Source organism: Ornithorhynchus anatinus, chromosome 5 (assembly GCF_004115215.2).
Source record: "Ornithorhynchus anatinus isolate Pmale09 chromosome 5, mOrnAna1.pri.v4, whole genome shotgun sequence".
NCBI lineage: Eukaryota > Metazoa > Chordata > Mammalia > Monotremata > Ornithorhynchidae > Ornithorhynchus > Ornithorhynchus anatinus.
Window position 1 is genome coordinate 77862489 of NC_041732.1, and position 15665 is coordinate 77878153.

Here is a 15665-nt window from a genome sequence, read left to right on the forward strand (position 1 = left end):
GGCAGAGTGTGGAACACTGAGCCACGGTCAGCTTTTCATCGCCCACCCAAGCGAGGACGCTCTACTCAGTGTTTAAAACAAGTCTTTGACCTGGACGGCGGGGGGACTTGGCTGGAAGAGCATCAGTCTTCAAGTCTGCTTATCAAAGCAGGTTCCCAGCCCAGCACAAGTCCCCCCCTTCCCTCCGCCTTGCCCCGCTTCCTTTCTCCCCTCGGCACCCCCACCCTCCCCAAACTGCTGCTCCCCGTCTCCAGCCGTAGCCCCACATCCATCCGCGCGCTAGCCGTACACAGACCTACCGAGAGAGCGGGAAACAGACCCTCAACGGCCGGGCACCGCGGCGCCTCTCGGAGGCGGTGCTTACGTTCAGCAGCTGCCAAAAGGAGAAGTCGCTTTACTTTCTTTTAAACTTGCAATGTTTGTCTTTATTTTGTTCTTTATATTTTGAAAGTGAAAAGAAATAGTATTGAGTCAATTTCTTTTTTTTTCTTTTTAAATATTTGTTCTATGTATTTACAAGGCTTAAAGTTGCTCTAAAGGTTTGGAAAGTATTATGAGTACTTTTCTCGGGGTAGCACTTTTGGGGGGAACAAGTTATTCTTGGAGCACTGTGGGTCCACAGCATTTTCCTCAAATGCACTTCCTTCGGTTCCAAGGTTATGTACGTTTGGATTACTACTTCGATTTTTAATTTCTGAAGCAAGCTGGGAGGCAGGCAGAAAGATTTGATGGCAAAAAAAATAATAATAATCTCTCTCCACTAGCTCACCCCAGGCCCCTTCAAGTCTGGCCTACCTACTCTGCTTGGAAACAAAAGTGAGGGGCATCTGAAGGGGAGGGAAATTTATTTCTCTGCTTTTCTATTTTACAATTTGTTTACAGAAACTGCAAATTGAAAAATTACACAGGCATTTGCAGTCCTCAAAATAATAAATTAAAAGTTCTCAACTTTTTTTTTGCTTTTTTTTTTTGCTAAACAGATCTGTGGTTTTTAAAGTTATGAGTCCTTGTTTTAAAAAGAAAAGAAAAGATTAAAACGGAAAATATTTTCTATAAATAATACATGTATTTTGGTTTAGTGCTCCCGCCCTCAGGTTTGCCGTTTCCTTTTTTCAGTACCTTTTTCCTCCATGATCACCTTTTTTTTTTTGTCTCTCTTCCCCCTCTCCCACTCGTGCACACGTGGGGAATATCTGCGCGAGAATTGGCCTGGCTGCACTGTGATTGGCGAAGACGTGAAACTTTTTAAAAAAATACTTAAATTGTTTCTTTTTTTTGTTTTTTTGTGTTTTTTTTTGTTTCATTTCGTATATTTGAAGTTTCAGTTATCCTCCGACTCCTCTTCCGCTTCCCGTAGCCAGGTGAAGAAGGCCGTGACGGACTTCAGGGCGACTCCCTTCCCGTTCTGTTCTGCCGGGTCCTGGCTGCCTTCCCATTTGTAGAAGGCATCCTCTGATATCACCTCCTCATCGTACAGGCAATCGAAAAACATCCGCAACAAATCTGCGGGAGGATGAAAGGGGAGGGGGAGTCAGTTCCTGAGAGAATGTCTGTCTCCTTTTCTAGACCATAAGCTCACTGAGGGCACGGAACGTGTCTACCAATGTGTTACGCTGTACTCTTCCAAGCACTCAGAACAGTGCTCTGCCCCCAGTTAAGCACTCGATAAGTGCGATTGACCGATCGAAGACTCGGCTCACAGAACCTCGGATGAACATCAGTAAAGTGATCGTTCATGGGAAAACTGGTGGAAGGCTTTTCGTTTTGGGGTTTTATTATTATTATTTTTTTTTACCACACTTGGATCTGTGACTTCTGGGCATTTGGCATTTGCCCCACCCCCAGTCCCACAGCACTTGCATAGACCAAGGAATTATATGTTATAAATGATCGGCTTCTATTAATGTCTGCCCCGCCCCAGACTGAGAGTTCACAGTGAGCAGGGAAAGTGTCCACTGACTCTGATGTATTGTACACTCCCAAGCACTGGGTATAGTGGTCTGCACACAATAAAGCGCTCAATAAATGCCACTGATTGATTGGTTCCACAGACAGAGGTGTCATGACGGATTTGCCCCAAAATGGCTGCCTGACAAGGTAAACCCCTCCCCCGCACCCAAAAACATTTTAGCCTCTTGTGGCCTCGATTTCCAAATCCCTGAGAGATGCAGCACTTACTGGCAGGTTGATCGAGTTTTACTACTGATGCTTGTAGGGCGTAAAGTGCTTGCAGTTCCTTCTCTGTGTCTGAGTCCAGGTACTTGAGTAAGATCGGCACTCTCTGCTTGATAACAGCGTTGTCCACTCGAAAGGTAGAACAGTCCACTGCGGGGAAGAAAAGAGCTAGGTTAGCCCGGAAAGGCCAGAGGTCTTCCACTTATCTGTGAGGGCAAACAAACTTGGTTCTGGAAGGAAGGGAAGGAGCAGCGGAGAACCGAGTCCCACGAGCTGGGAAGACCGCCCCAGGCTTCCCCCAGACAAGGAAAATTTTCCTTGGAAAATCTGGAATTGGAAAAATCTTCCAGTTATCAGATGGTAACACTGGGTGGTGTTCCAAGTATTCGACCCCTCATTCATTCATTCGTTCAGCTGTATTTATTGAGCGCTTACTCTGTGCAGAGCACTGTACTAAGTGCTTGGAATGGACAATTCGGCAATAGATAGAGACAATCCCTGCCCAATGACGGGCTCAGAGTCTAAATGCAGAATCTTGATCACATGAGCCTTATTGAAGCACAATGGCATTCAAGCCCAAATAATAATAACAATGGTGGTATTTGTTAAGCCCTTACGATGTGCAAAGCACTGTTCTAAGCGCTGGGGGATACAAGGTGATCAGGTTGTCCCACGTGGGGCTGACAGTTTTAATCCCCATTTTACAGATGAGGTAACTGAGGTACAGAGAAGTGAAGTGACTTGCCCAAAGTCACACAGCTGGCAAGCGGCAGAGTGGGGATTAGAACCTCTGACTCCCAAGCCCGGGCTCGTTCCACTGAGCCACGCTGCTTCTCTAGCAGCTCACCTAAGAAAGCAAAACTAATCCTTAAAGAGACATTCAGGGTAAGGTCAGTGAGGAACAATTTCCTCAACGTTAGCATGGCAATGGCTTGCTATCACCAGTGGACACAACGCCACGTCTCGGATCTGGGGAGTTTTCAAGATGGACACATAAAGAGAAATGCAACCTCAGCTGGCAAGTAATCGAGGGATCGGTCTGCTTTAAGTAGAGCATGACTCAAAAAACTTCAGTTGTCAGGAATCTGGAGAAAGGAGGGCGAGATTTTATTTGTCCCAAACAAACATTTTCTTCTTTGTCTACGTGCTCCCAGCCCCACTCCCAGGTACCACAATAAAAATCATGTTATTTGTTAAGCATTTACTATGTGCTGAGCACTGTTCTAAGTCCTGTGTTTATGTACATGCATGGGCGCACACATGCAGCTGAGCACATGTTAATCAGAACTCCAGAAAATCCAAATTCCGTCCTTGCAGATTTTTGATAGCGTACATTAGCATTACTTGATTCCTGTGTCAGGTTCTAGAAAATGTAAATTCTTTTTCTTCTCCAACTTGGAATTCTAAAATTTTAGGAAATCCCAAATTCCCAATATTCCAAAGAAGCAGGGGATTGTGTGAAACAATTCCAGCCTTTCTAATTAGCTTGTCATTTAGCAGAAGAATAAACTGATTTGGGGTGGGAGGGAGAAGAGGAGCCCGGAAAAGAGACTAAGAAGGAGCAGCCAGAGAGCTAGGAGGAGAACTGGGAAAGGACAACGACAATGAAGCCAAGGTTGGATAATGTTTCCAGGAGAAGAGGGAGGTTGACTGTGCTGAAGGCAGCTGAGAGGTTGAGGAAGATTACGATGGAGTAGAGGCCTTTGATTGGGCAAGAAGGAGGTCATCGGTGACTTTAGAGAGGGTAGTTTCCGTGTAGAAAAGGAAACAGAAACCAGACTGGAGGGGGTCAAGGAGAGGAGGTGGAGGCAGATGGAGACATAAAATCAATATAAGCTTAGAAAAACGACATTTCCCCTTCCACCAATGCCTTGTTTACCCTTTGCAAAAGCAGTGAAAATGACTACTCTCAATCAGAAAGGGCCCCTTGGATATTAACTGCCATTGGAAAATCTCCTCCCCATTTTACATGTCTTAAATTGGAAGACAGGGGAAATCAGTCCTCAGGAAAAACCCAGAACCAGAACACCAGGGTGGGAGAGAAGGGTGAGGCTGCCTGCAGAGCAGTGTTTAGGCTCAAGACTGCCCTAGCAAGAAATTCGGCAGCAGAATAATGATACTAATGATAACTGTGGTATTCAATATGGCTTAATGGAAAGTGTACGGGCCTGGGAGTCCGAAGGATCTAAATTCTAATCCCAGCTCCGCCACATGTCTGCTGTGTGACTTTGGGCAAGTCACTTCACTTTTCTGGGCCTGTTACCTCATCTGGGAAATGGGGATTAAGAGTGTGAGCCCCAGACGTCCAACCTGATCAGCTTGTATCTACCCCACCGCACAGAAGTGCTTGGCACAGAGTAAGTGCTTGACAAGTACTTACTCTGTGCCAAGCACTGTATGAAATGCTGGGGCAGATTCCAGATAATCAGGTCAGACATGGTCCTTGGCCCACATGGAGCTTACAGTTTAAGAAAGAGGGAGAATGGGTATTGAATTCCCATTTTATAGATGAGGAAACTGAGGCCCAGAGAAGATAAGGGACTTGCTCGAGGTCATATTGCAAACAGATAGCAGAGCCAGAATTAAAACCCAAGACCAGTGACTCTAGGCCTCACTGCTCCTCCTCCATGTGAGAGTCAGAGTACTCGCCAATTCTTTTGTTCCTCCAAACCACTAGGTTTTGGATGGAAAAATAGAACAAATTTCTCAGCAAACGCATCACAAGTAGAAAAGGATAAATGAACGATAAAGCGCTTAACAATAACAAAGGTAACATTAATAATAAGACCAATAAGGATAAATGAATGAAACCTGTGTAGTGAGCAAATGACAACCTGATATATTCAGGTGATCTGTACAGATTTCAAGTTGCCTTGAAAATATTACTCACCTATAATAGCTGCTTTACAGACTGCCGTCATTAAAGCTCTAAGGAATGTAGGTGAACTCATCTGGCTTTCATCTAGAGTAGCCTGAAATCAAGAGGAAATAGAGCAGTTAAAAGTACTCTAGTGCACAGTGGCAACTGTTTGCCAAATCCCCTACTCAACCTGGCACGATGGTAAGGAGTCCAACTGAGCCTTCTGGGGAAAATTAATCTCCGCTAGTAAACTGTCTGAAAATCACTGAGCTACCGCCGATGCACAGAGACAGGTTTCTAAGCACCAAATAAGTACTTTTAAGATTTCCTACAACGGTATTTAGCGGGCTTATTCATTGTTTCTCCACCTGATATAAAGGGAGTATCCCCATGCTAATCATCATTGTTTCAAGCCACCCTATTCTCCCCCAAATATTCTACATCTACCTATGTTTGCAGAGGTCCTGAGTGCTTTATTCAGAGCCCTTTCCCTCTATGTGCGGAGAGTTTTTGGCTTTTTCAGAGTTACTGCCGTATTTCTTTTCAATTAACTTGATTTTAGTGAACCCATGCACAAAAATAAAATGGTGATGATCGAACAGGAGCCTCTAGGGCTTTCTCCAATGGAAAGGGGTTGGGAAAATGAACATCTGGACAAACCTTGAGTGGGATGGAAGAAAGAAGATTAAACTTCTCTGAGGGAGTCAGAAGAAAATTCAAATGGCAATGTTAGGCAGGGGTGTGGCCTCGAGACCAAGGTGGATTAACGAGCCAATTTTGCCTCTCAGAAGAGGGATTCATTAATCCCTAAAACTAAACCAACTACCACAGGCCAGGATTTTGGACTAATGCAATAGTTTATCTATAGAGAACAGGCACAAAAAAGACTTTTCCAAGCATGTCAGAAATTCCTCTCAAATTTTCCATTTCTCAAGTCAGTGATCAGGACTGGTGTTTTTTTCCCTCAGTTTAAGAGCTTTGCATGTTATTTTCCAGCAAGAGACTTAGGCAGAGAAAGAACCACTGGCCAGGAAAAAAAAACCCAACAAAAAACAAAAACCAATCCCAGTTTCTCTGCTAGAAAGCAGGGACTTTCAAGGTTATTTTAAAGCTCAGTACAGTTGAGGGAAAGTAGGTAACTGAAGGGAACAGTTCTGAAGTTACCTGTATAAATGATACAACCCATCATCCTGAGTGAATGCTGCTTTTACAAGTGACAGACCTGGGATGTGAATCAACAGGAAGGCAGCTGGTGACAACCAGGGGGTTTTGCAAAGGCGAGCACAGGGGCCTCTACGTTACTTGTGTGTAAACACACATATATTATACCTTATATACACACAGCTCTCCTTAAAGGTTCCCTTCCTTAAAACCCTAACGTGACACAGTCACTGAAGACAGCAGTGTAGGCAAAAGCAACACTTACAGTGTCATCCATTCTATCTGCTAGACTTGATTTAGAACTTTCAAAAAAACTGTCTGGGCTGAAGACACATGGGCCTTCGAACCAAGAGGTACTATTTCCAGAAAGCTTGAGCCAAACCATATTCAACTGTTTTTGAATTACGAAAAAGTGAAAAAACAAAAACAAATCTAGGCCTCGCTGCTCCTCACCAATTTTTCTTTTGCTCACCAATAACTTTAAAAACAGCTGGACAGAACTACATCAAGCTAGGCATCCGGCTAGACTCTCTTGAGAATTAGATTTCTAGCCAAGTCTGAAGAAAATAAACTGAATGAAAACGCTGGAGGCAATTAACCATCTCTACCCCGGGCAACAGACAGCATTTTTTGAACGCAGCACACGGGGACCTTTCTGGCTTTGACCGAGGGTCAATAAGTCTGTTTTCCCTGTGATAGGGGACCACCACCTCTTCTTTGAACTTCCTGGAAACTGGGACGGTAAACAGTTGGCTATAAGCTGCAGCTGGAATACAGCACACAAAGGTTCACAAGCAAATCCTCCAAAAACCTCTCCTGGACACCAGCGGGGGGAAAATAAAAAGGTTCCATCTTAAATGTGTCTTGGCTTCCACTCTAGTTGCTTTGAGGCACCATACTGGGGCCAAAGGTGCAGTGATGTCACTGATAAACAGCAACTAAAATATTACCAAATTTTAGCTTTTTAGTAGACCCGGTGCCTAAATGAGCAAAAGGTGATGCTCATTAGCTAAATGTGAATCCACAATTTTTGGGTGTCGTGCCTTTCAAAGTACTTTTAAATGTACTTTAAATAATGCTTTCCTACAGTGAGAAGCGATGTGGTTTAGTGGAAAGAGCACAGGCTTGGGAGTCAGAGGACATGGGTTCTAATCTCAGGTCTGCCACTTGTCTGCTGTGTGACCTTGGGCAAGTCACTTAACTTCTCTGTGCTTCAGTTACCTCATCTGTATAATGAGGATTAGGACTGTGAGCCCCACATGGGACAGCCTGATTATCCTGTATCTACCCCAGTGCTTAGAACAGTGCTTGGCACATAGTAAGCGCTTAACAAATACCATAATTATTATTATTATTATTATTACAGTGATATTTTAATTAAAGTCTAATGCAGGCTAACATTGAGGTTAATGAATTTTCACATCTCTTCTCTGGAAATGAATATGGACGATCTCAAAATATATTCACTTTTTACCTACTGAATATTTAATAATAATGATGGTATTTGGTAAGCACTTACTATATGCCATGCACTGTTCTAAGCACTGGAATATTTGAAATGCACCTTATGACCATTCTGTATCTTGCATCACAGAACCAACCTTTGTGTGTGAAATCAAAACCATTTCACCTGACTTCGCTGCATTTAAATTTGAATTTTCAAACCAATGTATCGATTTTCTGTTTTGATTTTTATGAATACAACCCAACATTAATGCCAACGGCCAATCAGAAGGGAGTGATTAGGTCGGCTGAAATGAAATTCCAAATGTTTAAAAATGATTGCTATTAAAATTACAATCACCACCTTAGTTTACGATGGTTGCCCAAGGTAAAACTACCGTCCCTCTGCAAAAACACAGGGCTGTTATCTAGAATATGTCTGGACTTTAGATGACTTTGATTTACAGGCCGTCTCGGTCAGAAGGCTGGCACACACAAAAAACTAGTTTGTCAGCCATAGGTGGTTAAATTTGTCAAGTGCGTCAACAGCACTAATTTTAGGCATACAGATTTTCTTGACATCTTGCTGGAGAGGGTGGAAGGGAAGGGAGATGGAGAGGGCTCCTAGGCGGACCTTAAAGGGCACAGAAAAGAGTTGTCAACAAAGAGTCCTTATCTGGGTTGAAATCTTTAGCCGGGCCATATTCTCCGGTCCAGCCAGAGCTATTCCAGGGAGGGTGAAATAGTTCTTATACCTCTACCCAGTCAAAGATCTGTTCGTCATTCGCCTTATCCTCGATAATGAGTTTCTCTAGCCGCTTGGATAAATCTTCAGCAGAGAGTTCCTTGTTTGAAAGTGCTTCTGAGGAACTGGAACAATCAGACTCTATGAAGTCCAATTTCTGAAATATTAAAAGTGGAATTGATTAATACATTGGTTAACGCTGGATTGAGAAACAGATGGGGGCAAAGTTTACCTTCTATTTTAAACTAATTTCAACTAATTCAGAGTCAACAAAGTAATCTCCCTGGAACTTAATCCCCAGCATAAGCCATCCCAACTGTCACTCTAGGGAACAAAACTACTTTTCAGTTCCCCATGCCAATTTAGAAAACAAATTAGACGGGGCTCTGCACTTTCGAAGAACCATGAAACCTCAGCCCTGAGATCGAGTTAACGGACCACAGAGGCCATCACTGTCACGGATATTTTCATTTTTAAAAGATCCTTCAGTTAGAAGCAGTGTGGCCTAGGGGAAAGAACAGAGGCCTGGGAGACAGAGGACCTGTATTCTAATTCTGGCGTTGCTATGTGTTCGCTGTGTGACCTTGGGCAAATCACTTACCTTCTCTGTGTCTCAGTTACCTCATCTGTAAAATAGGGATTAAATCCTACTCCCTCCTTCTTAGACTGAGAGCCCCAGGTAGGATAAGGACTCTGTCCAACCTAACTTGTATCTATCCCAGTGCTAGAAGAGTGCTTGGAATATAGTAAGGGCTTAAGAAGAACTGTTGTTATTATTATCATTACCTTTATTTAACCCATGGATATTTAAAGCTTATGAGAACACTTCACTGATTTATTATGTTCCCAAAAAGCTCAAACCAAAGAGTACTGAGTTTTGAAAACAAAATCATCCACAACTGCTGCTGATTTTCTCAAGAGGCCTTCCTCAACGTTTTATTGCTTATCAATCAATCCCTGGTATTTACTGAAAGCTTAATCTGTATAGAGCTTGGCGCTTGGGAAAGAAAAACGCCACAGAGATGATAGACACAATTCCTGCCCAAAAGGAGCTTACAGTTTACTGGGAGAGACAGACATTAAAATAAATTCCAAACAGGGGAAATGGACGAGAACAAAGAAATGTGCAAAAGTGCTGTAGAGCTGGGGAGAGGATGAGTAACAAAGTGGTTACAGGGTACAGGCCCAAGTGGGTAGGTGAAGTGGAAGGGGAGAGCAAATTGGGTGGGAAAACAGTGGGTAGTCAGAAAAGACCTCTTGGAAGAGATATAATGATATTTCTTCAGCGCTTACTATGTGCCATGCACTATTCTAAGTGCCGATAAACTGTCTTTCCAGGGGCCTCTTCCAGTGCGGATGAGAAGTCTTTTTGGGTGACTAGTGAGTATGTGGGGAGGCAAGGGAGATCTCAGTCTGCCCGGTCTCCTACATAAGTCCAGGTTTTCAGGAACTTCCATTTGGGAGACCCACTGCTTTAGAGGAAACTGCTCAAAACCCGAAGGCTGAAAACCAGGATTCGGGAGGGGCAGCTTCTTTCTTTAAACAAGCCCCGTGGTTGCAGAGAACTTGGAAATGGGACTGAGTTTAAATCAATCAACCAATGGTATTTACTGAGTACTTACTATGTGCAGAGAACTGCTTCAAATGCTTGGAAGAGTACAAAAATAAGAATTGGGAGACACATTCCCTGCCCACAATGAGATTATAGTTTAGAGGAACAATCTGAATGTTTGAAATGCATAATATCCTTCATGATGCTCTGTGGATCGATGAAATATTAAAGATAAATTATGAGTCAACAAGTAATGCTCATCTCCCGTGTGGCAACTGGAGACTTATTTTCACTCACCTGCTCCAGGAGGAAATTATGTACATCCTCCCCTTCGGGTAAATAGTCCTTCCAACTGAGGCCAGCCTCCCTCCATAAGGCTCCCACTTTCTTATGGCTCTAAAACACAAAAGTCCAACTTATTAACTTTTTCCACAGTGGCAGAGGAAAGGGCAGGAGTTTCCAGAAGGCATTCTGCTGATACTTAACATAAAGACCTAAAAATCTAAAATTAGTCCTTGGCAGCATTAGACCATCTTTCTGAGGCAACCACATTTCTGAAATGATAATAAGCGCGTGCATTTAAGTGCTCAGGGAATGTTGAATTGTGGGGTTTTAGAGTATCGGTGAGGATCCTGTTTACTGTAGCTGGACATGAACCCTCACTGACCTTCCGAATATCCACAATTCAGTATCACCTGTCTACAATAAGTGGGTGGTGTGAAGGATCACTGTAATTCAGGTTTTAACAAATAAAGGTCACTCGTATACCCCTTCCTGTATACACAGAGAATGCATTCAAGGTGACCATTTGGTTCACCTGCTGAATGGGTCTGATCTTCTATCAAATCCATCCACCCTCAACTTGTTCAACAGTCCTTTTCCTCCATTCTGTATTCAATTTCCAAAGAGAGGAGAGTCTCTGATAACATGATGCTGGACCTCGACGGATCATAAGGAGAGACTAGATGACACCGAGTTGTCAAAGCAGTTGCTATTCTGCATACTGAAGAAAGGTGACAGCCCATGAGCTGGGAGCAAGAAAGGTCTCAGTGACATTCAGAGGACAACAGGAAGCAATGCAACACTGTTGTCATTATCTGGGAAACAAAAGCAGCAAATTGTCTTGGGAGTAACAGCAACCAGAGACGGGGGGGACTTTCATGGGAACAAAAGCTCTTTACACGGGGTGAGGCTGAGATCCGGTGCCATTAAACGGCAACCGGCTCGGTGGTTGGCAGCCACAACTGGCAACTGAGGGCAGACTATTCCCGTCACCCTCACAGCGTGGCTCAGTGGAAAGAGCACGGGCTTTGGAGTCAGAGGTCATGGGTTCGAATCCTGACTTTACCACCTGTCAGCTGTGTGACTGTGGGCAAGTCACTTAACTTCTCTGTGCCTCAGTTACCTCATCTGTAAAATGGGGATTAACACTGTGAGCCCCACGTAGGACAATCTGATTCCCCTGTGTCTACCCCAGTGCTTAGAACAGTGCTCTGCACATAGTAAGCGCTTAACAAATACCAACATTATTATTATCTAGCGTCCACAACAGGTCAGGCATGGTGCAACAGAATAAGATCACACCACAGACCTGATTTCTGCCCTCTAGTTGTCACCGCAAACAAATGGATCACTCTTTTTGGGTGGTTTATACTTTTTATTGGTTTTTTTTCCCCCTTGGATAAAAAAAGGCCATTCTTTGGGGATAGAGAGCTAAACTAACTGGCTAAATTTAGAGTAGGAGGGAATTTACATCTAGATGGAGTTGGTTCTGTGAAGAAGATGGCTCATGGAGGAAGAGAGTTCATTTGGGAGGCACAGATTAAGAGGTATAAAGGCTACTTAGGAAAAGGGATGAAGTTAGGTGAGGAAGAGAAGGGGCAGCAGGACTTTTACAAGTTATGAGTATTCCTGAAAATTTGGGAAAAAAACTCCTACTCCGACAAAGCAGCATGCCCTCATGGAAAGATCATGGACCTTGGAGTCAGGAGACCTGGGTTCTAATCCTGGTTTCACCATTTGCCTATGTGACATTGGGCAAGTCATTTAACTTCTCTGAGCCTTGGTTCCCTCATTTGTGAAATGGGGATGCAATATCTGCTCTTTTCCCCCGAAGACTGTGAGCCCCATGTGGGGCAGGGACCTCAGCCTGACCTGATTATCTTGTATCCACCCCAGCATTTAGTACAGAACACGACACCTATTGAGAGCTTTACAAATACCACAGTTATTACTGTCATTTTTTCTGCCATATTCATGATATTGGGAAATAATGCTTCATTGACATTAATTTAAAATATTTATATATCACCAGGGGGCCTCCTTTTTGATTTAAATTAGGCCATAAGACTTATCAAATGTAAAAGTAATCAACAACAATACACAACAAAATTCACAATGTCAAATTAAAAGTGACACAATCTTGAGAAGCATCGTGGCTCAGTGGAAAGAGCAAGGGCTGGGGAGTCAGAGATCATGGGTTCAAATTCCGGCTCTGCCAGTTGTCAGCTGTGTGACTTTGGGCAAGTCACTTAACTTCTCTGTGCCTCAGTTACCTCATCTGCAAAATGGGGATTAAGACTGTGAGCCCCACGTGGGACAACCTGATCACCTTGTATCCCCCCAGCGCTTAGAACAGTGCTTTGCTCATAGTAAGTGCTTAACAAATGCCAACATTATTATTATTATCATTGTATATCCCCTGATGAATCCCCTGATGAGCAGAATACAATACTATACAAGTTAAAAACAACAACAACAAAAAAACCCCAAAACAAAATACTAGCAGCCTAGAAGAGTACAATGAAAGCTACATATCCAATACTGGGTAAGTAAAGAGGAAATTCCCATGGGTTTTTTTTTTTTAAATATGGTATTTGTTACTATGTGCTATGTGCTGGGGAGACTTTAATGTAAGAGAGTTATGTGTCAGGTTGCCTGACACATAAATGGGGCTTACAGTCTAAACAGAAGAACAGGTATTTCAACCCAACTTAAAGTTGAGGAAATAGGCAGAGAGAGAAGTTGAGTGACTTGATCAAGATCACACAGCAGGTACGTGGCCGAGCTGGGATTAGACCCCAGATTCTCTGACTCCCAGGCCCATGCTCTTTCTACTATGCTATGCTGCTTTCCGTACTTCCCAGGATATTTCACATTGGAACATTCTGGCTTTTTACAAGAATCTTTTGGTTCAGTTTTACAGATAAATTCAGAAAATCCATTAGCCCATAGGAGAGGAGTGCAAACTGAACAAACTTGGTTTTTCTACTAGAGTGGAAATTTTGGTTAGCTGTTATAATTAGTGTTTTAATACAAGGTAGTTCTATAAACAGAAGAGGTGGTACGCTTGTTTGGTTTCCCTATGGGGAAATGTGAGTGAGAAATGTGGAAATCTGAAGCTAAATAATAGAATCTTCACTTCCATGCCCTCTTTGCATTATGACAGAAACTGCAAAACTCACCATTTGTTTGCATAGAAGGTGCAATATTTCAGAAAGCAAGACTCCCGCTCTTCCAACAGGAAGTAAAGGTTTGCTAAATTCTCTGTAGTGGAAAAAAATGAGTAAACATTTATCAAAGATTTCTCATCTTGGAGACAAACTGAATATTTCTCAACAAATACACCGCTGTGGTGAAAAATAGGTGAATGGGGGCTATTTTATAGGAACAAACAATACCAGCCCAAATATTTATATCGTCACTGCTGACTGAAGATGCTAAGACTGGAGCCCAGGCCACCGTAAATTTGGATGTTTGAAATCCCATGTTTATCATTCTCTTAGGCAGCTAGTCAATATTTATTCATTCATTCAATTGTATTTATTGAGCACTTACTGTGTGCAAAACACTGTACTAGGCATTTGGGAGAGTACAAAATAACATCAGACACATTCCCTGCCCACAACAAGCTCACAGTCTAGAGGACACAGAAATTGATATAAATAAATAAATTTCAGAAATATGCAATAACAATATCAATACCATTTATCCAGGGACCTGAGGGCGGGTCAAAGAACAGGCTCATTTTGGGACCTTCCTTCCTTTACTAGTTTCCCGTTTTGCAAGAAGGACTAAAGCTGTCACCTGATATGGAAGCTACTAGTTTGTTTCCTCAGTGTGTGAAATCTTCTGGGAGTTTTGAGGTGAGGTTAAGGGGCTTGAGATGGGCAGAGTATCTCAAATGGATGTTTTTGTTCCAGGAAAAGGCAGTTGAATCAGCAGAGCCAGAAGAAAAGGGTAAATTTTGGTTTATACTTTACAGTGATCTCCATTCCTGCCCAAATAATCTCACGTGGAAGTAAGTACGTAAAAAACATTACTCGAATGCCTAGTCTTTTTCACTGGAGAGTTACTAGAAGCTCTATTCCTGTCTGAATCTCACAGTTTGGCCTGAAGATGATCGAAAGAAAATAGCATAGCTTACGTTAAAAGTTCTCTCATAGAGATTCCTCCTTCTTTTAACATGGGGGTCACCAGTTCAGCGAGGTACAGCCAAATATGGGGAATATCAATGGCCATGTCATCTGCCAACTCCAAGGTTTCTGAAAATCTTTGTACATAGAAAAGAAAAAAACAAACAAAAGAAGTTAAAACTCTGTTTAAATTATTCATTCCTTCTCTCATTCATTTCATTCAAAAATATTTACCAAGCAACTACTGTGTTTAGAGCACTATACTGAGTACTGGGGAAAAAGAGAAGAGTGTGAACACCATTCTTGGCACCTAGGGGAATAACAGACTTAGAATAATATATCTTCTGTGACAGAATTTTTTTAATGGCATTTGTTAAGCACTTACTATGTGCCAGGAACTGTACTAAATGCTAGAGTAGGTACAAGATAATTGGGTTAAACAGTTCCAGTCCCACATAGGGTTCACAGTCGTAATTCCCCATTTTATAGATGAGGTAACTGAGGTCCAGAGAAGTTAAATGACTTGCCCAAGGTCACAGAGCAGACAAGCAGCAAAGCTGGAATTAGAACCCAAGGCTTCCCACTCCCAAGCCCATGCTCTTTCCACTAGGCCACTTGCTTCTCAATATTCCACCCAACAGAAATGAATTTTGAAATTGTATTAGTGACACACGAAACACAGCTCCCATGTTTGAATAACAAAATCTAGATATTCAGTTCTCTGAAATGTTTTCAGAAATGTGAAGCTTTGTGCATATGGACAAGCCCGTTTTTCTCTTTCCATAGGTCCAGACTCCAGCGGAAGATGGGCTGAAAATAACTTGGCTTTAGGAGAGTTGAGTGGAAATCTAGATCTTCCCAAACTTTAGTTTCCCCCTGAGCATTTCTGGTCCCACTGAACACCTGTAGTTCTTACAACCATCTGTTCAGTTTACGTACCTGATTACTAAACTCCCCAAAGTTGGAATAGGCATTATGCAGAAAATCCAGGAAGCCAAAAAAATCAGAGATGAAGGGTGTTCTAGGTCGGTTTGGCAATGCACGAGGTAAGTCTGAAAGCCTTCCCAGAGGCGGCGAGTCTTGAGCTGAGTTTTCACGGAATGGGGGAGATGGTTTGATGGAGGGGAATGGGTACGGTTTTCCAGGCGGGGCCCGTGTGATGACTCAGAAGCAGGACAAAACTAAGCAAGGGTGAGAGGTGGCAAATAGGTTTGGCCAGCCAAAATGGGAAGTGTGATGAAGTAAGAGATGATGCGAAGCCTTCCATCGAGAGTGGTGGGTGAAACTTGCTCCTGAGATGTCAGGACTGAGAAT

At 42.9% G+C, this 15665-nt stretch overlaps 1 protein-coding gene across 12 annotated transcripts in view; it reads right to left on the minus strand.

Annotated features, from left to right (window-relative positions):
• Window positions 1–398: 398 nt before the first annotated feature.
• EIF4G3 (eukaryotic translation initiation factor 4 gamma 3) overlaps window positions 399–15665 on the minus strand; it is a 254350-nt gene continuing 239083 nt past the window's right edge. For all 12 annotated transcript variants that reach the window (XM_039912110.1, XM_039912109.1, XM_039912112.1 and 9 more), the window contains 7 exons: window positions 14363–14488; window positions 13401–13482; window positions 10234–10332; window positions 8395–8541; window positions 5066–5147; window positions 2179–2325; window positions 399–1503 (listed from right to left, as the gene is read on the minus strand). In XM_039912110.1, coding sequence (XP_039768044.1) covers window positions 1322–1503; window positions 2179–2325; window positions 5066–5147; window positions 8395–8541; window positions 10234–10332; window positions 13401–13482; window positions 14363–14488 — 865 coding nt within the window. In that variant the 3' untranslated portion in view covers window positions 399–1321. The remainder of the gene's footprint in view (window positions 1504–2178; window positions 2326–5065; window positions 5148–8394; window positions 8542–10233; window positions 10333–13400; window positions 13483–14362; window positions 14489–15665) is intronic.